This window comes from Strigops habroptila, chromosome 10 (genome assembly GCF_004027225.2).
Source record: "Strigops habroptila isolate Jane chromosome 10, bStrHab1.2.pri, whole genome shotgun sequence".
NCBI classification, from domain to species: Eukaryota; Metazoa; Chordata; class Aves; order Psittaciformes; family Psittacidae; genus Strigops; species Strigops habroptila.
The window spans coordinates 1,890,125-1,914,469 of record NC_046359.1 but is presented as its reverse complement, the minus strand read 5'-3'; the positions used below and the strand labels follow the sequence as shown (position 1 = coordinate 1,914,469).

General features: G+C 40.6%; 1 protein-coding gene across 7 annotated transcripts in view; it reads left to right on the top strand.

Moving 5' to 3' along the window:
* The window catches only part of ARID1B (AT-rich interaction domain 1B), a 330,667-nt gene that overhangs the window by 281,503 nt on the left and 24,819 nt on the right, over positions 1 to 24,345 (top strand). For 5 of the 7 annotated variants that reach the window (XM_030499916.1, XM_030499913.1, XM_030499911.1 and 2 more), the window contains 5 exons: positions 5,864 to 6,009; positions 13,509 to 13,618; positions 14,368 to 14,526; positions 20,444 to 20,653; positions 24,040 to 24,244. In XM_030499916.1, the coding sequence (XP_030355776.1) occupies positions 5,864 to 6,009; positions 13,509 to 13,618; positions 14,368 to 14,526; positions 20,444 to 20,653; positions 24,040 to 24,244 (830 nt within the window). The remainder of the gene's footprint in view (positions 1 to 5,863; positions 6,010 to 13,508; positions 13,619 to 14,367; positions 14,527 to 20,443; positions 20,654 to 24,039; positions 24,245 to 24,345) is intronic. The other 2 variants (XM_030499915.1, XM_030499914.1) reach the window with 1 other exon arrangement.

The window sequence follows — 24,345 nt, the reverse complement described above, 5'->3', positions numbered from 1 at the left end:
TCAGCATCACCCCGTTGTGCCATGCTGCTGGACTGGGGCTCGTCCAGGCTCTGGCCAGAGTGGCCTCCTTGGAGCCTGTCCCTGCCTCACAGCAGCCCGCTTTTGAGGCTTCCCCGTGATCCTCTCCCGTCCTTCAGCAGACCTGGCTGAAAGGCTCCATGTTCGTACTTGGAGGGACCTTCCCTGTGTTTACCCTGAAGGTAGTGGCTCTCTTTATGTTCCTCCCTGCTCTTCCTGCACCTAAAAGCCTTTGGCATTTTGTGAGAATGCTCCCAGCGCTTGTTCATTCTTCATTTCCATCTACTCTCCCTTCCATTTCCATCTTTCCTGCCCCAAACTGTGCTCACCTCCAGCCCTTCTAGACTCTCCACGTCTGAACCCTTCTTATGTTCCCTATGTGTTTCCGTGCTCAACTTGCCTCTGTGCTCAGGCTGCCACAGGTTTCATTACAGAAGCTGGATCATTTTTTCTGACTGCATGAATGGCTTTGCTCCAGTGTTACAGATTTAGATCAAAAGGAGAGCACAGAGTGTCAGATGCATGCCACAAAATCCAGAAAGCTGTAGACTCTGATCTCTCTGCACACAGTAAAAACCTGAGCTTTGACATGTTTCCATACGAAAAGTTGTTTTCATTTCTTGTCCTGCTGAGAAGGATAATCCACTTTTATCATTGTCCGTAGCTAAACCACACCTACCTCTGAATTTAATTTTGTATTTAGCTCAGATTTGTTCAAATCTGAGGAAAATGACAGTAAAAACCTTCATCAGATGGCATCAGATGGCAGTGCTGAGGAGGTACTAAATCACATACCAGCAAGTGTTAAATGCAAGGGCTGCAGAGTGTAGCAGTTGGAGACAACACACTAACCTACTGGTCACTTCAGGTCCAATTAAAGGAGAACATCTCAGTGTAAGAGATGCTGCTCGGCAGCCGTGATCACCCATGTGCTTCTCCATATTGCCTGTCTTCTTTCTTACAATGTCTTTGTTCTGCTTTTTAACGATGACCAGATCTCGCATGTCATCTCCTCTCTTTAAATACATGGACTTCTGCATTAGCTCAGAAGACACAATTAGATCTGATGCTACTTGTTTTGCAGAGAAAAGAGATTAAGTGCAGATTAAGCTTCGGGTAGATTGCAAATGAAGGAAAACAAAAGAGCAGAACAGGATCTTCTTAAAGGGAATGTTTTGAATTTGTCCAGTTGTATTTTGGATCCAGTAGTACACCAGACTATCAACAGCACAATGATGCTGACAGTCTGGGATCATAAGGTCATTCAGGCTGGAAGGAACCTCAAGAAGTCTGGTCCAACCTCCTCCTCAGCAGGCTCAGCTGAGAGGTTAGAGCTTTATCCACTTGGGTCTTGAAAACCTGCAAGGACAGAGATTGCACAACTCCTTTGGGCCACCAGATTTAGTGCCTGACTGTTTTCACTGGGATAAGGGTTTCCTTACCTCCGGTCTGAACTTGTCAGGTTTTAACTCTTGCCCATTGTGTCTCATCCTCCCACCATGCCCTACTGCGAAGACCCCAGCTTCATCCTCTTGCTGACCTTCTTTAGGTGCTGAGAACTGCTGTTAGGTTCCTCCCAAAACTTGTCTCTGAACTAACCCTTGTCCTTCAGCCCCTCGAGGGTGAGTGCTCAAACTCTGACCATCTAAGGGGTCCTCTGCTAAGCTCACTCCATTATATCATCATCTTACCTTTACAGATCCTTGGGGAGTCCGAACTGGACATGATATTCTAGATGGCGTCTAATGAGTATCGAGTAAGGAGGGGATGACCAGTTCCCTCTATCTCCTGGCTCTGCTCCTGTTCACACAGCCCAGGATGTTGGCCCTCTTTGCTGCCAGGGCACTCTGCTGGCTCCCTGTCTGCCAAGATGCCCAGGGGCTTTTCAGCAATGCTGTTCCCCTAGTCACACCGCTCTCGGCACTGCTGCAGGGGGCTTGTCTTTCCCAGGTGCACATCCTCGCACTTGCCCCCGTTGACTTTCAGAAGGTTTCTGTCAGCACATTCCTTCAGCCTGTCTAGGTTCCCCTGGGTGGCAGCCCTTTCCTCGAGCGTAACAACTGGCTCTGGCATTATGCGAGTGCTGTGAATTACTGAATTGTCAGCAGAGTAAATAAACCACAGAAAGCAAGCAAATTCCCCCCTTCCCGTTCTTAATCTCTCCCATTTGCTGTGTACTTGGACATCTACTTGTAGCAGTAGAGCAGAAAAAAGGAATGTGTAGGCTTAAGTATAGCGTTTAAATTGATAGCATAATCCTAAATTTTGTACTGGCCCAGCTGATTTTTCTTCCAAATGGGGAAAAATATGTGATCTGGGATCACAGTATTGGAGGAGTTAGAGCTGGAAAATACCTGACAGGTCATCTAGTTTATATGTAATGCAGGATTTCTCTGACCAGTACATTTTCTAATGTGTTGTCTGTGTGCAGAAGTGTCACATACTGGGTTTTCCTTCATTGCCTTGGAGGGTAACTGCATCTCATCTCAAAGACATTCTTTCCTTATACTCAACACAAGTGTTTCTTTTCTTAATTTCTTCCCATTATTCCGAATTATCACTTGTGTCATCCCTAAGCAACCCAGCAATTGGTGTTTATGTGGTAAATACTGTAAAATTGCATGCGTAACTGGGTTTGTTCTCATACAGAATTCGTAGTGGTCAGTTGAATATTTGCCATTAGATATCACTACGTGTCCAGCAGACTTTAAAAGACTTGGGTTTTATTTAGCCTCCCAGAAAAATGGAGGAGGGAATTGGGAGATGTAGGAGTCTGGTAGTATGCTTTGAGATAACTACTTCTTAAATAGTATGTTGGATATGCCTTTACTAAAAGCAGCGCAGAAGGAAACATAAGATTTTTGACTTAACTCCAACAACGAACAGATGATGCTGTGACCTTAAGCATATATAAATATGTTTAGCAGCTGCTGTGTAACATATTTATAAGTGTTTAGTGACCTGGAGGTTAATCAAAATGAGTTTGGTGATCTCAGCTCAGTTCTTAATGGACTCCACTTCATATTACAGCACTGATGCAGCACAATTTGTCACAGTCAGCAGTCTTTACTCAAAGGAGGCCCACTGTGGAGTGAGAATTAAGGACTGAAGTAATACCTGATTATTTCTCCCTAAAGAAACTTTCCATTCCAAGCCATCATAGAGCAGAATAATACAGGGAGGAGCTCTGTACTGCGCAGTGCACCGAATCTCAGGATAAAATGTTTACTCTTATGGGATATGGCCTTTCAGTGATAGCATGCTGAGGTCAGTGCTTTGACAGCGGATCACGAAACGACAAGGTTCTGCCAGGGATGGTGCTGAGTCTTTTCATTTGCTGGGCCCTTTCCAGAGATGCAGAGCTGTGTCCATTCCAAGTGCAGCATTACATGGGTGAATGAAAGGGAAAGGTACTGCCTTGCCAGATGAAATTTTGGAATTAGGTTCCGCCATTCAGGTCTTTCTGAGTACCGAACCAATCTTTTTTAGACTTTGGTTGTTTCCTTGCTGTCCTGACCAAAGCCAGTATATTCCTTTTATTTAATTTCTACTCTCCGTCTAAACTGGAAATCGTTTCCTACTTTTTGATTTAAAGCTGTTGTACAGCAGTACGCTTTCATGAGCTACAATTGAGATTGATGTCCATGGTGGGTAACATGAAATAGGTTGTACCTCAATTTGAGACAATGAATAGCCCCACAGTTTAGAAGACATATATGCTATAGGAAGTAACAGTATTGAAATATTAGTAGGTAAGGACCAATTTCAACTTACCTGCAAGTTCTATATCTCCTGTGTATTTTTAAAGCAGAAGGAGGACATTGGAGTGTTAGATACCTGTAGAGACTTTTGACTTTTCCAGAATGTCAGCCTTACTCCATTAAAGAACCTCTCAAAATCTATTACTTCTTTTTTAAAGGGTAGAAATGCACTAGTGTATTTTCTTCATCTTCACTAGTAACTTTACCCAGTAACAGAAAGAATCTTGCTTCTCCAGCATAGAAGGTTTTCATTTAACTGCATTTGTTGAAATATAGCCATTTTCAGCTAAAAAGGGGCGGGTGGGGTGTTTAAGATTTTTATTTACATAAGAAAAGCTAGATTGTGTGACTGAAATCCTTTAAAGTTGTTGCCAAATGTTCCTGCTCCTCTCTTTTCCCTTTGTAATTTTCCCTTGGAGCATTGCTCCACTGTGCATTTTAAATCTTTTCCCTCCACTACTCATTGCAAGCTTCATCAGGGAAATGACATTGTATGGCAGTTGTCTCCTTCATATCAAAAGAAAGCCTTTGCCTCTTTGCGAGAATGAAGAAAAGTTTGTCTTCAGAGAGCAAAGGACAAAACTGACTTGGAAAAAGATGCTTTATTTAGATAACGCGTTCTCTTTTCCTTTGAAGAAATTCACAGTGCGTCAAGAAAAATTAGGCCAAATAGTGCTTTAATGGTCTTCCTCCTGTACCTCCTAAAAAAGAAATCTGTTTCTACCGTTGTGTTAAGAATCTGCCATGGGTTTGGAGAAGACAAGAAGCCATTGAGGTTGTTCAGGGTTGTTGGTTTGGGGATTGTCTGCTTTGGTTTGAATACTGTATAATAGTGAAAAGCAGAATTGATACCAAAACTCCATCTTGCTGCCAGGACTTGCAGCTTTCCCTGCCTGTAGGATAAAACTAAATGCTTTGGTTTTTGTGAGGAGAAAAAAGCTGACAGGTACTAAAACTGTGCAAAGGGCTGGTTGCTTCCTTTCTTGTCTCCCTTATTTGGAAAACCAGCATAAATTTACAAGGGGTACATTGAAGAAAAGGTCTGAGTTTTGTATTTTCCTATGTGGGCTATGAATATACAGGTAAGTATATTTTTGCCTGTGTTTTTATATGATTTTATATGTATATCCATATAGACATACCATAATATGTGCAGTCCTCAGCTGTACCAAGAAAAGGTAGATAACTGTATTATGGATTAAGAGAATAAAAGGTTATTTTTAAACTTGGATCATGCATTACATCAGGTTATTCTGCTTACTTGGATTATTTTCTTCCTTGTGCTTCAGTTTATCTATAGAATTAGATAAACCAAGTACAAAGCATACTTAGATACTTTTTAGAACTTGAGAGTAGATAAGGTTTAGCCTTCAAAAACATTTGGTCAGCAAGATCTTCGCGTCTGAAGATGCGAATTATTAGGTAAGGGCTTCATTTAGGGCAGTTTTTCAGACGTATTTAAGTCTTAGTCACGAAAGCATTATGCAGTTTTCAAAACCAAAGTAGTTCTGCTGTGCTGAGGTTTCTTGTTGCAACAAAGTGTAGTACGTATGTGGTTTTTTGTAAGATCGGACGTAGATGTCATGTACAAAAGATGAGCATTATATTCAATGCAATAACGTCAGATACAGAAATCTGAAACAGAGTCTATGGTACCCGTTTTTCTCCTGGTCATTTCACTATTTCTTAAGCTGTGGCAGGTAAGGATTTCTGTCCCATGGTCAAAATGGCAATTCACTAGAATTTTTGTATGCCAATGCTAGGTTCTGATTTTGACTCCTGATCACATTGCTGTTTACTCATAGGATAAATAATGTGAGATGTATTTTTCTGCTGATTGGTTGTGACATATAAAGACACTATAGACATCTATTGAAATTTGTGTTCAGTCAAATTCTGTCTCAGATATACGGTGACTAATTCAAGACTAATTCAAAGCTCCCCATGTAGGTAAAATGAAATAATTGTGTGCCTTGTCCTTAGCTATTGGCAAACAATAGGAGATGTACTCTGTGACAAAGCACAGCATCTTCAGCAATGAGGTATGTAATGAGACATGGTCTGTGTGCTCTTTCTTCTCGCAGGCAAGGCAATTTTCCTGCCATGAATCAGAGCGGTATTATGGGATCCAGCTCACCCTACACTCAGCCCATGAACAACAGCTCTGGCTTGATGAACCCGCAGGCTCCACCCTACAGCATGGCACCTAACATGGTGAACAGTTCAACAGGTAATGCTGGGTAACCTTTCAGCAGTGGCCTTCCCTCCACGAATCTGCTTAACAGTACCAGCCCTGGGCTGCTGGCAGAGGGATAGCCTTCTTCATTCGATTCACCCCAGCTGGGTAGTGTGGAGTGGTTTGAAACTAGGCTAAAGGATTCACGTTTTTTTGTACTGTAACTCATACATTTTTCATTAAGTCCTTTTGCACAGCATGTAGATGAGTACAATGTTTTGAACAGTCCAGCAACACTCGGACCCAGTTTGACGTAGGTGTTGACTAGCAAGTATATCGTATTTTGTGTGTATGTGTCTGCAAGAGAGGGCAAGGAGAAAAAATCATCTTTTAAGAGGCTGCTGTTGCTTTTCAGTGTCTTACTTGCCAAGATTGCAATTTCAGATATTTAATGTGGTACCGGTTTTAAAAAAGAGATGTGCACCTGCTCTGACTTGAAGATGCTGGCAAAGCTGAACGCTTAAAATAGTTCAATCTGTCCTGAAAACATAGGCCATATTTACTGTTTCTAAATTCATATAACCATATATAGGGTTTCTTCATTTACTTATTTAAATATCAGTATGTGAAATTTAATTATAGCTTCATTGGGGGGGGAACAAAACATAAACCACAAAATATTCAGTGTAGGTGCTGAATTTATCCTTTATATCATGACTTGCGACTTTAGAACTGTTTGCAGCTTTGTCTGTGACTGTGAAGACAGGTGAATGCATTCTGTGCAAATGTGCTACATAGTCTGTGTTCAGCTTGAACTCCTAACAGTTATCCTACATCAAGATAATACTTCAGTAAAGATCAATTCTTCGATTGCGTTGGGTTTGGATGGAGTTTTAATGACCTTGAAGTGGATCCTTTCAAATACTTATTCCAGTCATGGAGTTTCTGTGCGTGCTTTACTGATTACATTAGCCCTTTTTGAAACATTGGAGGTTTGAAGTTTTTCTGAAAGCTGGGTAGGTTGTGCCAGGATGATTTGACATTGTTCCTTAGTTGGTTTTATTTCTACTTTTGCTTATTTCTGTAGAGATGCTTTACTATTTAAATTGGATCTTGACAAGAGCCTGTGTTTGGTATCATCCTCTCTGCCCCGCATAGCCCATTTTGTTCCTTCATCCTTTGCCTCCTTCCCTGTCTTTCCTCCCTGTCAGTTTTATATGTCCCTGCTTCCTGGGCAGAAAATGGCCACTGTAAGATTCTAATGTCTAGTGTGTCCAGAAGTTTTCTTTCCTCTACATAGGAGCTCGTGAGCCACCCAACAGTGTCCTATTTTTCAAGAATATTATGTTATGGTTTTGATCAGCAGAAGCAGCAGGAAGGAAGCTGTTAATCAGTAAGATTTTTTAAAAACAAAAGGAAATCAAACCAAAAAAAAAATGGGGGGGGGGGGAGGGACGGGGACGACTTTTTCCAGTGCTGGGTTGGAAGCCATTGGTTAATCCAGACAGCACACTTCACTGTCTGGATGAAGAGGGAAAAGCTATTGAAAAGACCATTAGATAATAGCTTGCTTTTCCCCCACTAGAGCTGTCCCAGGTAATATTGTGTTTTGTTTGTGTAGTTACGTGTTTTGTCTGGCTTGCTGAAATAAAATTACTTCTGAGCATTGAAACTGTGCTATAAATTTTGTTTTGCTATTAGCAGAAGTAATTTTTCCCCCTTTTTCTTTGGCCCCCAGAGCTGCAAAAATAACCAACAGCAAGCAGATGGCAGAATGCCCTGCCTAAGAAGATTTATGTATTCCTAAGGAATAACCAGTTTAAAGGAAGATTCACAGAGGTTTTTTTGTTCAGATAATTCAGCCATTCGTTATTTCATACAGTGGAAATCTGTTCAATGCAAGGCCATTTATCCTAGCAGTCTTTTGTATGGGGTAGTCATACTCTTTTTATTGTGTTATGCATTCTGAAATATTGGATTTTTAATAATTTAAACATTTATCAGGGCTTTTTTTTTTTTTTTTCCTGCCAGTGCATTTGTGAGGTTTTCTTTTGTTCCAGTTTTATTAATTCAAAGATTACCCAATGGAAAGTAAGTATGAGATGAACTGGAGGAGTTCAGTGCACCTCTTTTCGTCTGTGTGAGCAGACGTGCATCTAGATTGCCCTATGCAGCCAGCCTCCAAGAGCACACACATGGGACAGGGTGGGCAAAAGAGAAAAGTAGGTGTGAGTGTACTGCTGGGGGCACATGCGGTGCGATTGCTGTACTTCCGCCTGTCCTGGTGCATCCTTCTGCTTGGGTCAAAGAAATGAAAGGCTGAACTTAAGGCGAGTGTAAATACAGTACTTAATATGGTGGTGGGGGAGCACTTCAGGGTCAGCTCCAGCCCTGCATTTGATGAGGTGCATTTGATGAGGTGGAGAACTTGCGGGTGATACCTCCTTACAGGCTTTGTGTAACAGCGTTTTCTGTGACACAAAGACCAGTTCAGCTGTCTGACTCTTGAGCCTTCCCACACACTCAGTGTAAAGTCACAGGCAAACTAGGGTTCAGTCAATGTTCATGGCCAAAACCAAATGCAACTGAGTGGCTGCTGGTAGAGTGAAGCATAGGCATTAGTGAATGCTCACATACACTGAGCATGAGCAACTGTGGTTTCAATTAGAGGCCAGTGAAAAACTAAGGTAAGCAGTAGGTAGAAGTTTGTTTCTTGGTTGTCTGGGTTTTGGAGAGTGCAGTTGTGTTGCCTGTTTTGAGAGAGGAAGGTAGGTTTTGGTTATATTCATTTTAATAAAATGCACTTTTAGGTTTTACTCTAAAATATAGGAGGATTTCTGATGCTGATGGAATTGTTTACATATGGTTGCGGAGCTTCAGTACAGCTAACACGGGTTTTGCCACACATTTTTAGTAGTATTTATATCTCCTTGTTTACCAGTTGATTTTTTTTATTTTTAATTAATGTCACAATTGAAAGGAAAATCATGTTGCAGTTGTGCATCCCTGTGCATCAAAAGTGACTGTGGATCAAATAACAGATCACCAGCTGATTCTGCTGACGTAGAGCAGTTTAGGAACACAGAAATTATAAGATCAAGAAGACAGATCCCTCTGATAGAGTATCCCATCCATAACAATAACGAAAGCTTCAAGAAAAAGTGCCAGGATCCCTTCACAATTATGGAACAAACTGCTGTTCAGAAAAATCATATAACCTCCACTACTGTCCTTTTGTTAAGTGAGTTCACATTTCCCATGTATATTTTATATTTTTCCCCCCCTATTTTTAAAATTCAGGCTTTAAAAATACATATAATGAAAGGAAGCTTACAAAACTTACATAAATAAAATAATTCTTTCATGCTGTAAGCCTTGTTAGCTCTAGTGAAAATTATCTTTAAAAAGAAGTAATACGGAGTTTGGATCTCTCAGATTTCCATATTGTGCTCATACAGAAACTGGCACTCAGGGTCTCCGCTACCTCTGGAGGTGAACAAAACCATAAAAAGGCGTTAATCTCCTTACCGCCACAAGGATCCTTCCCTAATTTCACTGTAATTTCTGTCCTCCTGAAACCTTCCATTTTCAGGGTAGTATTATTCCCAACAAATTTTTTACATTGTAATACTTTACATAAAACATGAAGTTCTAGGAAAAGTTATTTGCACTAAAGGAATTAAAAGGATGCTCTTAAAACAACATTAAAAATAGATGCAACACCTTTTCACATATATATATTTGACTTTGTATTTATTTGGAAGAATCTCTGATAGAAAAGGAATCATACTTACGAATGTGAAGCTTTTTTTTAGAAATCTTAATTGTTTTTCTTTGCAGCTGGGTTACTACACTTTTCTGAAAAATGGAAACCTCATTTATTTAGCTGTTTTCTTGCTCTAACACGTATGAGCAGTTATATACTGCATATTTAAATAAACTTTCTGGAGGATGCCAGCAGCTCAGGCACCCCATCACCTATACTCCAAGCAAGCGATGACCATGACCCAGTGGTCATTGTGTGATTGCAAATCAAGCCAGCTCCTGGCATAGATGCCTGTGTCCCAAACCGCTTGTCATCCCTTGGACAAGCCTTGGTAGGCAGAAAGGAGGTGCAGCCCTGAGGTCCTTGGTGGCCCGCTCATCCCTTCCAGATAAGTTGCCCGAGCACCCTGGGCTGTGCTTTTCCCCAGAGGCAGACAGTCATTCGTGGCAGGATTAGGCAATGCTGCTCTCCCTGTTCCATGTTTCCTGTAGGCATAAAAACAGTGGGGATCCCCTTTCCAACTCCACATGAGCCACAAGCTTGCTGCTTTTTCTTTTCCTTCCTCTCTTCCTGGAAGAGAGGAAGGAATGTCTTACAAAGGATGTAATATTCTGTTTTGCGGAGTGTGATTTGTTATTGCACTAGCAGTAAAGAGAAAAACAATGTTTTTGTATTGCTGCTCCTACAGTATTTCACCCTCTTCTGGGACTGGTAGAGCAGCCTTTAGCGAGAAAGAGTACTTTGCTGCGGTTTTACTCATGTCAATATCTGCTTTTGAGTACATTAAATTCAGTGTGGAATAGTTAATTCAGGACCTTGACCCATACGTGCCTTTTGAAATCATTCTAGCTCTTAAATTCTTATAATAAGCCAGAGGCTAGTACTTGAATCCTATTCACAGTATGCTACAACACCTTTTGAGTCAAGATTTCCCTGTCATCCTCCTCTCTAAACTGTTTTATCCTTTGGTCTGCACTTCATACGCAGAATTATTAGTACCTGTGTAGAAAGAGACCGTGTCTTATTTTACCAGTTTCATGACAATAACAGTATTTTACTGCTCAAAAAGGGTCAAAACAATGTTCTTGCTGTACTGCTTTGCTAAAAGAAGTGAAGGAATGTCTGTTTGCAAACGCTGGAAAGTGCTTTTGCAAGAAGTTATGAAACAGCATTTCAATAGTAGGTGTGGAAACATATTAGGAAAAGCTATAGGAAAAGTAGGCAACCTTGCAATTTGCTAGTAAAATCCTTGCACTTTTAGGTAGGTAGAAAGGTTGTAGACGAAGTAAATGTTTTAGAACAAAAAGTGAAATGGATTTTGGGAAGCTTTATTATTTTTTTCATAATTGTCTCCAATTATACACTTGCATGTGCCAACAAGAAATAGTCAAAAGCCAAAACGAATTGGTATTTTTAAATTTCTAAACATGATTAATACAGTCAGAATATGTGTGGTGATTTTCAGACTAGAGTTACTTGCCCTTTATATGAAGTGTTAACTTAAACCTCTCTGAAAAAGAGATTTTATAAAGGCATTCTGATGGAAACAGGACTGCCAGGAGTGGGCACAATTACTATATTCTTTGTAATATAAATACCATGTGCCAACCTAGATAACAGTGAGATAGCAGAGGATTTAGCCATGCAGAATTCTGGTGAAGAAGCGTGATTGTTAACTTTGCTTCGTTTGACCTCTCTAAAATTGCTTTAGAGGGGAAGGGTCATCTTTGGTTGCTTTGAAACTAAAACTCAGACTTTTTTTTAGCGCTTTCACAGCATGAAATGTGTTAACTGTTAAAATGGATTTTGTATAACAGTTCTGCATCCCAGTTTGAAACCAGACTGTGGCATACATTTGACCGTTTTGTACATATATTTTAGAAAAACCTCTAAAAGAAAAATAACTTCTTTTTTTTTTTTTAAACTGTGGAATTCATAACTAAAATGTGTTAGGCTGCCTTCCTTCACTCATAATGGTCACAAGCTGCCCCAACTCCTCAAACAGAGTATAAGGGCAGAATGCATACAAATCAAATGCTTAGCGGATGCTGGTTTCCCAGTGTCATACTACTTGTCTGTTTTGTTGAGGTTTCACACACATACATAAAAATAACAGCATTTTTAGCTGATCCCAATAGATTTTTCTCTGCAGCTGCATCACTTTAAAAAGGCTTTTTGTTCCAATTCTTGAATCTTAAGTATTGCAAGTTTGTCGGGTTTTTTTTTTTTTCTTAATCTCAATTATGATTTATGTGTTGTGATGACTTTAAGGGCTTGATTGGGCTACAAATGTGCTTTGAAAAAAAACAAGATGTGCCCATGAAAAACACCGACAGTTCAAAGCTGAATATTGAGCATACAGTTGTAAACTCACATGGCACATGGCTGGGTAGGTTTTTTTGGCAGACCCATCGTCTCAACCTGCAGTGATGCTAAAGATATTAGCAAATTAGCACTGCAGAGCTTGCCAGCGTATTCGCCAGAGTCCTGCTCATGCTCTCACTGCTGTAATTAAAACTAATTATTTTCTAAAACATAGTAATACATGAATATGTGCAGTAATCATTTTGTAGTGGGCAATCTGTGAAGTATTTTTAAAGCTTCTTTTTCCCCTCCTATCTTTGGCTTGCTATGCAGTGTGCCTGCTGCCTAGTGCAAGCCAGCATTGTCATTTTGTAGAGAGGCACACAAGTCTGGTAATGACCAGATTTATTTATTTGCTTTAACAATGATGCTTTGCTGATTCTTAAAATTTGTAAGTTTGGAATATTATTTTTTTTGCCTTTTTGTTGTCTTGTAGGTTATTTTATCCTATGTTTTTCTTACCTCAGGTCCTTCTTTGAAAGAAGAGCATGAGGGGGAGGAAAAAGGGAGAGAAAGGGAGCATAATCCAGTCTTTTCGTAAATGCTGTGCACGTGGTTTTCTGCAGGGAAAGAATCGCCTCATGTCTTGCTGTTGTTCTCTGGTTATTTGCATTGATTCAGTGTCATGGCACCTCCTAGCATCTGCTCTGCCCAGTATTTTGTGTCTATTTATCTGAATGTTTCTTGCATCTTTCTAGAAATCCAGGAACCCAGCAGCTCTGCAGCAATAATACTATACTTAGCACTTGCATCTTCAAATAAAAACCCCCTTTAACTCCCCACACTCCTGGGAAGCAACTGCATGCCATTATCAGAGAAAGACATTTGTGTGTTCGTTATAGTCCCACCTCATTTTGGCAGGAGGGGAAGAAGTTGAGTGCTGGTTCTCCAACAGAGCAGAGTTTACAGCTTGTAATTCTGTAGTTAAGGCTCACAGTGGCTGAGCCATTCATACTGAAGTCAGAAGGGGCAGGAATTGTCTGCTGGACACCAACTTTTGTACAAATGTAATTGGGAAAGTCAGCCTTTTTCTTAGATTCAACATTGCAAGCAAAATGCACATCTTTTTTATTTACATTTATCTGTTGCTAAAGGGCTGCAGTAGTTATTAAAATAGGCTGTTCTGTTGAAACATAGTGGTCAAACGTGGAGACAGTTGAAGACCACCAGGAGCATGAAGAATGAATTTTACTCTGTAAAGTGCTTGTCGTTACTGCATGAGTTTGGTGTTCTCCCCTCCTTCATTCTCTTTTATTTCCTCACTTCAACTGAAGAGGCTTCCAGGTTTCCGGATGCTAGAATAACAGGACAGAGGTGGGATAACCTCTGCTTCACATGGCGCCACAGTCCTCAGCAGGAAGCGTGTTTTTTCCTACAAAACCAAACATAGTCATGCTTAACTGTTTCTCCTGTTTTCGATTAGCACCTATGGGTCTTGCAGATATGATGACACCTGGTGAGTCCAAACTACCCCTTCCTCTCAAAGCAGACGGCAAAGAAGAAGGACCCCCCCAACCCGAGAGCAAGTCAAAGGTATTTACAACCTCCGCACGTGGTGTTGGTTCAGCCCGCAAAAGTCTGCTGTGTTGTCTCTCATCTTCTGGTTTTGGCCTACCCACTTCTGTTCTTTCCTGCATGCCTTTCCATTCACGTGCAATCTCTTTGTTTGTTTCTTTTCTTATATTTTTTTTCTTTTTTCCTTCACTGTGTGGATCTGAAAGTTACTAGTTCTCACGGCATTTTAACTTGCGGGGGCAAAGCAACCCAAGCCAAAAGTTGCGTGGGGATTCGGCTGTGCCAGGTGGGTGGGAAAGAAGGGTCTTGCCTGGTTTCAATACTTGCAGCCATTTTTCTCTGCCTTCAGTTATAGCTTCCTGTTTTGGCCGCCTCAGCAGCAGCAACATACTTTAATATTTTGCTTTCCTGCCTTATTTGTTGAAATAAGGTGAACGGCTTGTTTTTTTTCTTTCTTTCATAAGGGGAAACCCATGCTTAGCATTCCATGTGAGCTTGAAATAAGCATGGTGGCTTAGTGACTTTAGCCAAGCATCCAGCAAACTTTCCAAATTATACTAATTAACAATGTTGTTTTAATACCTTTTATATATATATATATAAATATATTTATATATGTGTGTGTTTTCTGTATGTGTCTCTCTGTTTATATATATTTTATATATAAAAATTGGTCAGTCTGTTAAACTGGATGTATTTTTTGTTTTTAATAAAGTTTGCCCTGCCTTTGTCATATTTTTTTTTTTTTTTTTGTTCCTCTACCACAGGATAGCTACAGCTCTCAGGGTATTTCTCAGCCCCCAACCCCAGGCAACCTGCCAGTCCCTTCCCCAATGTCCCCAAGCTCTGCTAGCATCTCCTCATTTCATGGAGATGAAAGTGATAGCATTAGCAGCCCAGGCTGGCCAAAGACTCCATCAAGCCCTGTAAGTGGCTCTGGTTTTTTTGGTTTTTGTTTATTTTTTTTGTAATTAATTATACTTTAATGCTTGCTTGTTTGTTTTGTAAATTCCTTTTATTCATTATTTATCCACTAAACAGTTTTCTTTCTTTATAACACTGGGTACAAATTCTGCTCTCGGACACATGACTGTAAGTTCCACTGCTGGCTTCAGTGGGGCCCGAGCATGCTATCCCAGGGCAAAATTTGTCCCAAGAGTACTTTGAAATAAGAAAGAGTAAATTGCGTGCATCATGCAAGTGTGCTGTCTGGTAATACAGCAGTTGTTTGTGAAGAAAACATCCTTCCTGTAATGCATCAGCTTCCAAGCATGCGAATGTGTTGTTAAGGACAATTCCATTTCTGTTCCTGGGCCCAAACTCCTTCACACAACTGACTTCACTCTGGTTGCTGCTTGTCTTTGCTAGGATTATTTAGGAAAAAAAACCCAAACCAAACCAAACCAAAATGAGAAATCTCCACTGTTGAATATCCATTAAAGTTTAAATTGTAGACATGGCACCACAAAAAGGCTGCCAGGTCTATTTTCAAAACATTTCTAATTTTTAAGTGTGTATTTGGAAATACAGTAAACAGTCTGAAACAAAATTGTTTCTGATTTGCTTCATTCAGTTATCTTGAAACAACCCAGATTGTGGGTAGAAAAACCTGATGTGTGTATGTTTTTGAAAAACTATTTTTAGGTGAATAATGTCTAGTCATTCTTATGCAGGTTGTAAAGAAGAACCTGAGAGATGTGCGGAGCTAAAAATTAATTTCATCATTATACGTCTCTATATATATAGACATAGAAAATGCATATGCGTATATAGACAAGAGAACGCAGACATAAGCTGCTATGGCCCATGGGCAGCAAATGTCCACTTGGTCATTTTTGCTTTGTTGTTTTTTTAATTAGAAAAATATATATTGTTCTTCTTTTCTTTCTTTTTTCCAAAAGTAATAATGATCACAATTTCTCTATAGAAAAATACTGAAATATAATCTGGTAAGGAATATAGGTGGGTTTTTTCCCAATGTTAATGTGTACTTACATTAGCAACAATTCTTTGATAACAACTTAATTTTCACAAAGTGATATATTGAAGAGTATGTCTGAGGGCAAACAGAGGAAGGCCAATTGGAGGGAAAAAGGTCTACCCATTCAAAAAACAGACATCTGGTGAATCCCCCAAGCAAAGGGGCAGCATGGCATGAAATGCACCACCTTAATGTTTCAATGTTTTTTGGCAGCGACTTTGAGTCTCAGAAGGCAGCTGATGTTACTTGTTCCCACAAAGTCTCATCTTTTTCTTAACAGCATTTCTGAAAGCGTGGTACCAAAAGCTCAGTTAGTTTTCTTTGTAGTAGTGTTTTGGGAATTGTTTCTTTGGGCAGTTTTCTGGAGGAAAGCAAGGAGTTACTGCACAGGCTGTCGCAACACATCGAGTTCTTCCTCTACAAGGCTACCGAATGATAATGCATTCCTGAGCTCATTGCATAAACTGCGTAACAAACCCCAGAGTCATCGTGAATGTGGAGTTTTTTCCATGTAAATATGCCAAAGTACAGCATTGGAAAAAATAAATGAAGGAAGTTTGAGCTTTCAGTTTCTTCTGAATGCCCTTCAGTCCAAATGCTGCTGCATCTTTAGCTTCAGTTAGCTTCTTGGTACACAGATACAGATAAATACAGCGCTTTGGAATGATAGAAAAGTAAGTCCTGTAAATGAGTTGATCCCTTTTTACCTGTGAAGGCCAGCGTATTGGATAGCTTCATTGACTTCAGCAGCAGCCTGACATAGACTGGAATGATTGATTCCAGGCGTTTCGTTACACTTGAAAACAGCCCAAATTTGTTCATTAAATCCCAAAGCAGCTTCATGTGCTACAACTTTTCCATTCCAGCAGAGGATAAAAGCAAGGGTGAATGGTCTGTGATTCACTTCACAGTATCCCTGTGATCCTACTAAGTGGATCCTCTCTTTCAGCAGTTTTATATGGAAGTGAGGTATGAGAAAATGTGAAGAAGGAATTGTTGAGCATTATGTTTTGAGGGCTCTTCAGGTACATCAGTAAAAGGACACCTGCTATGCTAATTTTGCACATAGTGTGCATTCCTGGCAGTGTCAAGGTGGCTTTAAAATTCTTCAGAAGAGAAATTCCAAGTGTGTGTGTGTGAACGCAGGGTCACTGCAGCATGAATAAAACAGTAGGTTATGAAAAACCCATAAAATGCTACTCACTGTCTGTAGGTACCCATGAACATGATGGTGAATACACCTGAATAGAACTCTATCTCCATGGTGCTAGCTGTGAGGGGTCTGCAGAGTCCTTCAGGAGGAAGACTTGACAAAGGATTGTGTCCTGCAAAAGCCTCTGCCAGAGATTTGACTTCAGGCAGGTTTTGCTGCCTGTGTATGCATACTATGGTTCTGTAGTAAAAGAGGTCTATGTAATAAATGTAATATTGGCAAATTCTTTGTTGAAGTGGGGGAAGTGAACAGTAGATAGTTCTATAAATATAAATGCTAAAAGATATGTACAGAAACAACTACCCACTGCCTTAATGTGAAAAGAACTCCTACAGAAATTTGTGTTTGCTCTGAAGGATTCTGCAGACTCACCATACAAGGGTGTGTATATAAAACAGTTTTAATAGGTGGTAGGTGTATTAAAAACAAAGTATGGGGTTAGACAGATTTAATATGGGAATTGGCTTTAGTATCCACGTACTTTGGTGAGGTTTTTTAGATCACCCATTTAAACGTGGCCAGTCATACCATGTAGAAGAGTACTCAGGATCAAGGGCAGAGTAGGATACAACTAAATTGATAAAGGTGTGTGCCACAGGCTCACACCAGCATTCTTTTATCACTAAAATTATCAGCAAATTTAACAGAAGAGCTCATGATCTGTATTCTTCCAGCATTGCCTGGCATGTGCTCAGTTTAGTTAACAATCTCCTAATGGGATCATTTTGTAATAAACCCTTATTTTCTGAGGGTTAACATGTACCTATAGGCAAATTTAGGCTTCCAGTTGAACCTTCCCATGTGGAACTGAAGTTTGTTTGTGTGTAGACTAGCTTGCACACATCTGTCATTTTTATATGTTTACATTTATAAAAACAGAGAAGGGAAAAAGAGCTTCACTCTTGAGGAATAGCATTCTCCCCTCCAGTGCATTCTTCTAAAGTTAACATTTCATTTTAGAAGAAAATTGCACCCATTTTACAAAGCATGACAACCTGAAAGCTCACACAGTAAGGAACACTTCTTACCTTCTGTAAGCTGTGAAAAGTTTTCAGATTATACTGTCATTTTAAAGCCTGCTGCCACACTGCTGAAAAGCAGCATCATTTGAGATGTATAGCAGAAAAACCCAGAATGAGAAATTCTTAACTGTTTCCATTCTGCCCTGAATAGGCTTTGAAAAAGAGAATCTTACCATATAAAAATGAAGATGTAAAACTGGTAAACAATCATGAGCAAGCATAAAAGTGAAACAGGAACTGTTTTGTTGCCTCCTATATTAAAATATAAGCACATACAAAATTTGCTGGGTAAAAGCTGAAATTTCCCACCTTCATTTTTATTAGAGTTCTGTGGCATCGTAAGTGTCAGATTAAAATTAATGCTAATGAGCAGTAGATTGTTCTTAGTGCAGTTGGTAGTGGGGTAGGTCCATTTTATTCAGCTCTTCAAGCCTACGTGATCATATATCTGTTCTCATTACAAAATCAAGTTAGTAGCAACGTGCCTTGCCTACTTCCCTCTTCCCACTCACCCCCCAAAAACAATCTTTGGCAAAGTATATTTGTTGAAAAGAGTTAAACCGGTTTTCTGTAACACCCAGATACATAGGAAATGATGCTTTGAGTAAACTGGTTGCCATTACAGAGTCAGTTTGTACTTTCATTGCATAATCTGCAGGACTCATGTCAAAGTACTTTCCTGCCAGCCACTTAGTATTAGTAAAGCAAATTCAGCCTTCTAACTTCAGTAGGTGTCGTAACACAGCTGAGTCTGGCTTAAGTAAATTCAGGAGTGCACCTCATTTCTAAGTAAGAAAGGTAATAATATCTGTCTGCAGGAAGGACTACTGTAGGGAGCTACAGTATCAGAAAGCACGGCAGAAAACTTTACAGGAGGCTATTTATTTAATTAAAGTGAATGTCCATTCACTGGAAAGAACAGCAATGGCTCATGGAACTGCTGGGTCACCCCCCTTGGCTTCACATCTCTTTTCTCCTGGCTCTCCTCCAGTGTTGCCAAGTTTCAGCTAATGGCTGGAGGGAGATACAGAGCCTCTCATATTTTCCAGGCTAACATGCAAGATGAATGGTAGCAATGCTTTTAAAATCATTGGCAGACGGATGCTACCCCGCTGCATCTTTCATGGTGTTGAGCACCAGTCCTTGCCAGCACTATGCGGGGACACGGACCAAGTGCGTGGTTCTGTAGCATCTGTGAGGTGCAGACAGGGTCTTCTTCAAGGATGTTCAACTAGAAGTAAGTTCCTGTTTTCTTCAGAATAGTACTGTCTCCTGCTCAAATAAGGAAAAGAGAGAAAGAGTGATTGACTAGATGAGTTTAAAGAAGTGTTTACTGCAATCAACAACAAAGTTTAGAATTTTAATATACAGATATGCTTCCCTTCATAAATCTGGCTCCTTTCCCAAAGCTTTATATCAATCTTTTTCTCTAATGTTTAATTCTGAACCATTTCTATCTCCCACTGCTGATCAAATCACTTCACCTTCTGCAAGCAGGGGGGTCTTCCTGCAACAGCAGCAGCCCCTCTCTGCTGTCAGATCAAAGGCAGCTCAGATAGGGTGTAGCCCATCCACATGGCACAGAGCCCAGCTCACAGGTTTATATTGCACAGAAAAGGTACGGTGTGAAGTTACAGCTTGCGTAGCAGTGTCAGTGCTTTCTGCCATTTCCACATAGAGAAGGAAAGGGCAGCAAGAGTTTTCATTAGCTGTAAAGTTCAAATAGCAGCAGGAAAAGGGGTCCGCTCCTGCATTTCTGCCACATGAGACAGAATTCTGCTCTTCCACCTCTTTCACTTGTCCTGGCGGTGGTTCAGCTCTGATTGCTGTGCATCCCTGGTTTTCAGCAGGTCATAATACACACTCTCTTTGCAAGGGAGGACATGCGAGATTGATATCTTCTGACCACTTTCAGGGGAGGAGAGTAGCACCTACTGCAGCATTATTGGCTCAGGCAGCTAATTGGCAGTTCACACACAGCATTGCCACCAATCTCCTTGTACTGTAGGCATTTGCTCAGCTGGCTTTTTGGCCAGCAGTGGTGTGACAAGGTAGTAAAGCATAACCATTTGTGACTCTGTAAAGACAGTACTACTCCTCAGGGTACTGCCATGAATCACGCTTTAGGCTACTTTTCTGCAATTCCTGTTCTGGAGGAACACTTTCAGGCTTTCTAGCCCCTTTTGGGGGCTGAAGAGGAAATGGTTGATTTGATTTGGTTTTAGGATTATGTGAACTTGTGTGGGACAAACTTGTTCTAATTTTACTCAAATTATTGCTTGCAAAGCACTTTGAGATAAGTGGATGAGAATCGCTATGTGAGAGCTACCACTTCTTAAAATGACATGAGGCAACATCAGATACTTGCCTTCTGGGATCCAAAGTTCCGATCAGTGAAAGAAATATGAAAATGGGGAGTTTGGGCCCTTTGTTTTAGAAGCTGAATTTTCCGTATATGGACAGAATGTACTGTTTGTGCCTGAACTAGTAGCCTTCATTCCTGACTGTTGTGTGATAGCTTTAGTTTGTTTGACATCTTCTCTTTTTCAGTGTTGTGAGTTTCTTACTTTCTTTTCCCTCCCCCTCCCACCCTTCCCCCAACTCTTTTCTTTCTTCTTGCGGTTTAGAAATCAAGTTCCTCTACCACAACTGGAGAGAAGATCACTAAAGTCTATGAGCTGGGAAATGAGCCGGAGCGCAAGATGTGGGTAGATCGGTACCTCACCTTCATGGAGGAGAGGGGCACGCCTGTGGCCAGCCTGCCAGCCGTGGGCAAGAAGCCCCTGGACCTGTTCAGGCTCTACGTCTGCGTCAAAGAGATTGGAGGTTTAGCACAGGTGAGAAGTGGTGCTGGAAAGTGAACCTCTTGAAAACACGATGCACGCTTTTTGTAGAGTATTTCCCGCTGGTTAGACCATTACATTTTCAGTCCTGACAATGTTGTTGAAGAAAATAGTTTTGTACTTTAATATTTGCCTGGAGTTCATCTTAGGCTGTGTAATCACCCTAAAACTCTGAAGTTTGAATAAAAATTGGCCACTGCTGTAGGCAGATGAAGTTTTTACCTGTTTGGGGGAATTCAGTAACTCCACTAAAAGAAAAAAGAGGAAAAGGCCATTGCATCAAAGTTACAAGTAAGAAACAGGAGATTTTTAAATCCATCCTTCCCAGATAGGGATACTGCCTCTCGGACAAATAATTCATCTCTCCAGAGAAGTGGCAGATACATTCTTGAAACACAGTCCTTCATCCCAAACCTTTCATCTCTCAGTGTCTCTGTATGGTACATTTGTTTCTTAGACATGGACTGTGCTTTCCCTGTGTTTGGAAAATGCTTGCAGGATATTTTGGGTTGCCTTACAAATATAATGATTATAAGGAAAAGGTGAATTACTTAACTGAGATGAGAAATGAAAGCAAGAAGAGCTGAGAATAAAAAAGTCAAAGATGGGAGAGAGCAGCTTTGGTTTGTGTTCTCAGCAGTTAACTGGAAGTTTTACAAAGGGATATTTGGAAATTAATTGTGAGTTCTGTAAGACTGACCACCACAGAGCAAAATGTTTCATTGTCTTGCACCACCAGAAAGAAAAGCAGGAGAAAACAGTATTTGCAGCCTTAGATTTAGTATTCAAAGTCATCTGTCCTTGCCTGATGCTTTTACAAAGCATCCCTGGCATCTAGAGGATCACTCTGGCTAGGTGCTAAAAGGTATTGTGAAGTGCTGAGACCCATAATTTCTATGGATTCAAGAACATTTGTAAATGGTCAGTGCTTTGCAGGATGAGGTTCTAAGCATAGCTATATAGATAAATACGTATATGCAATGTTTAATATAAAATAGGTAATATTTAATATTCAAATAGATACAATTTTACACTAATTACAAAATCTGAACTGAAATATATGGCAAATTAGATCCTCAGGAGGAGAGCACATTTTAATAATCTATATGGTTAGTTCAAGAAAGAAATGTCCAACATCAATTAGTATCATTCTCAATGCCTTTTTTAATTGTACACAGTATTAGTACATAAGATTTGACTACTGAATTAGATCATTGGCCCCTCAAGTGCAGAGATTTCAACTATTCCTGTTATTAAAGGTAGGCAGAGAAACATAACATAGTTCACCTTGCCAGCTGTTAAGTGCTGTATATGGGTAAGAGATGTTATCCTGACATTTTTAGTGATCAGCTCTTGCCCCCCAGCATCATAAAGATTTGATTACCTTTAGCTCAGGAACTTTATTACAGGTAAATCGTATCATGCAGCTGCTCTGCCTCATACAGCGTGATTGTGCCCGTAGTATGACTCTTAGCATCAAAAATTAAGCAAGATGGGGGGCAGACGGGATATTCTAGAGAGTCATTCATGCTTGCTTATTATGGAAATTTATTTTATTTTGGGACACTCAGTGTTGATTTGCAATGACAGACATTATGGTTTGCCAAAGAATAGATGCTGTTTACTTAGACTGATTTTTGAAAGAGCTTGAGTTACAAATGTGTGTGCTTCGGTACTGGTAAAAATTGACACTTAAAATGAAGGCTCCTGGTTTTGCTGGTGTGCCCACATAAATGATCACTACTACCACTGAGAGGCGCAGAGCTTTCCCTGCTGAGGTTTATTGCAATGCACCTGTGTCATGCTCTCCTAAAAAGCTGTTGCTCCAACTGCTGCACTCCACATCTCATAATTCTGCCTGGGAAGTGGCAGGGAGTGGAGCTGTGCAGCAGCGGTGCCTATTCTCTGAACAGTTGCAGTTGATGGGGTCCTAACATGAACAGACCAGCTGCTGGCAGTCTTCTTTTAAACGCCAAAATACTGGGCATTTAGGCATGAATGTTTCTGTTTGCATTATGCAGTGTGTTCATTACGCACCACTTAGCTGTAAGCCAGTATGCACAAAGGGCTGTGTAACTGCATTTCAAGCCTCAACAGGGGCAGTTTATGAAAATCTCATCTCCTTTAACTCCTGGGTTCTTGCAGGATGTACCAGAGAAATAAAAACCTGCTTGCTATTAATGCTGTGCTTTAAAGATCTTTGCTGAGTGGCAGCAGTTACGATGTTACTAAACACTGAGAGAAATGTAAGAAATGTTTCCTTTGCTGGCATGCAGGCTTAGGAACAGTATGCCTAATGATAACCTATGTAGCTATATAAGTTGGAGTCACTAAAATCTGAGGCCTCAGGGCAAGTAGCAGTCATCATGGAATCAGGATTCATCCCCAGCAAAAGCTGAGATGCCCAGCCCTTTAAAGCCCGTTTATTTCAGTGCTGCTCCTCTCCTTGGATTATACCTAGCAATTGCACAACTGGTTGAATGAACTCTGGGACATCAGGTATTACAGCAAAAATACTGGCTGCTGCGAGTGGTACCTCTGAGTGAGCCAGAGGCATCATCCAGGATGACAAATGAACTTCGCTGTTATTACAGATCAGCTGTGTTTGAGGAACTCCTGAACAGAGTCTCTCAATATTCTCAGCCTTACACTGCAAACAAGACTCGCAGCGGAGTTGTGCAGTCAGCACTGTAATACAGAGTATTGCTGGTCTAGCCCTGTGTGTTTGAAGTCTGCCTTAATTAATTAAGGGCCTCGCTTCATTCTGCCTCTCATCTAGCCGAAGGATCATTGATCTGTCCCTGCAAGAAGCCCTGAAGAGAAAGGACCTGAACCAGGAATTGCAGGCTGAACTGTTTGACAGCTGGTGGCTATTTTGGAGAAAAATTTATTTTTCATATCAATGCTCAAGCATTTAAATTGCAGAATAATGCTGTTATTGCTTTCTAAATTAGTTTTTAGAAGCTGCTTTTTAATTGGAATAGGGTGGGTGTGGGTGGGTGTCAGAGAGGGGAGAATGAGCATGAATTTGCTTGGAGATGGATTGCTAACTGAAAAGCATAGGCCCTAGAAGAGCACGAGGCATTTAAAAGATGCACCATGCAGAAGACTCTCCACAAGCAAAGCATTTTATGTAGCTATCAGCAGGTTCCTTAATGGTTTTATAACTGTAAATGCTGTCTGTGCATTACTTCGTGTGGGAGTAATGAGCATTAGTTAAAAGAGGAAAACAAAAAAAAAAATACAAACCAAGACATTAAGTGCCTTCCCCCTCCCCCCCCCCCCCCCTTTTTTTTCCTCTTTTTCCTTTCCCTTTTTTGTCTCCTGCCAAACAAACCCACTTTGCTGCAAACCAGTGATCCTGCCATTTATTTTGCTAGGTTAATAAAAACAAGAAGTGGCGTGAGCTGGCAACCACCTTGAACGTCGGCACTTCGAGCAGCGCAGCCAGCTCCCTGAAAAAACAATACATTCAGTACCTGTTTGCCTTCGAGTGCAAGATTGAGCGAGGGGAGGAGCCCCCTCCAGAAGTCTTCAGCACTGGAGATACTAAAAAACAACCTAAGATTCAGCCGCCATCTCCTGGTAAGTCAACAAAACTGCAGCCTCTTACACAACCATTTTTTGAATGCAGAAGGTACTAGGTTGCAGTTTATATGTTTAGAAGCGTGTCTTGCTAATGCTGG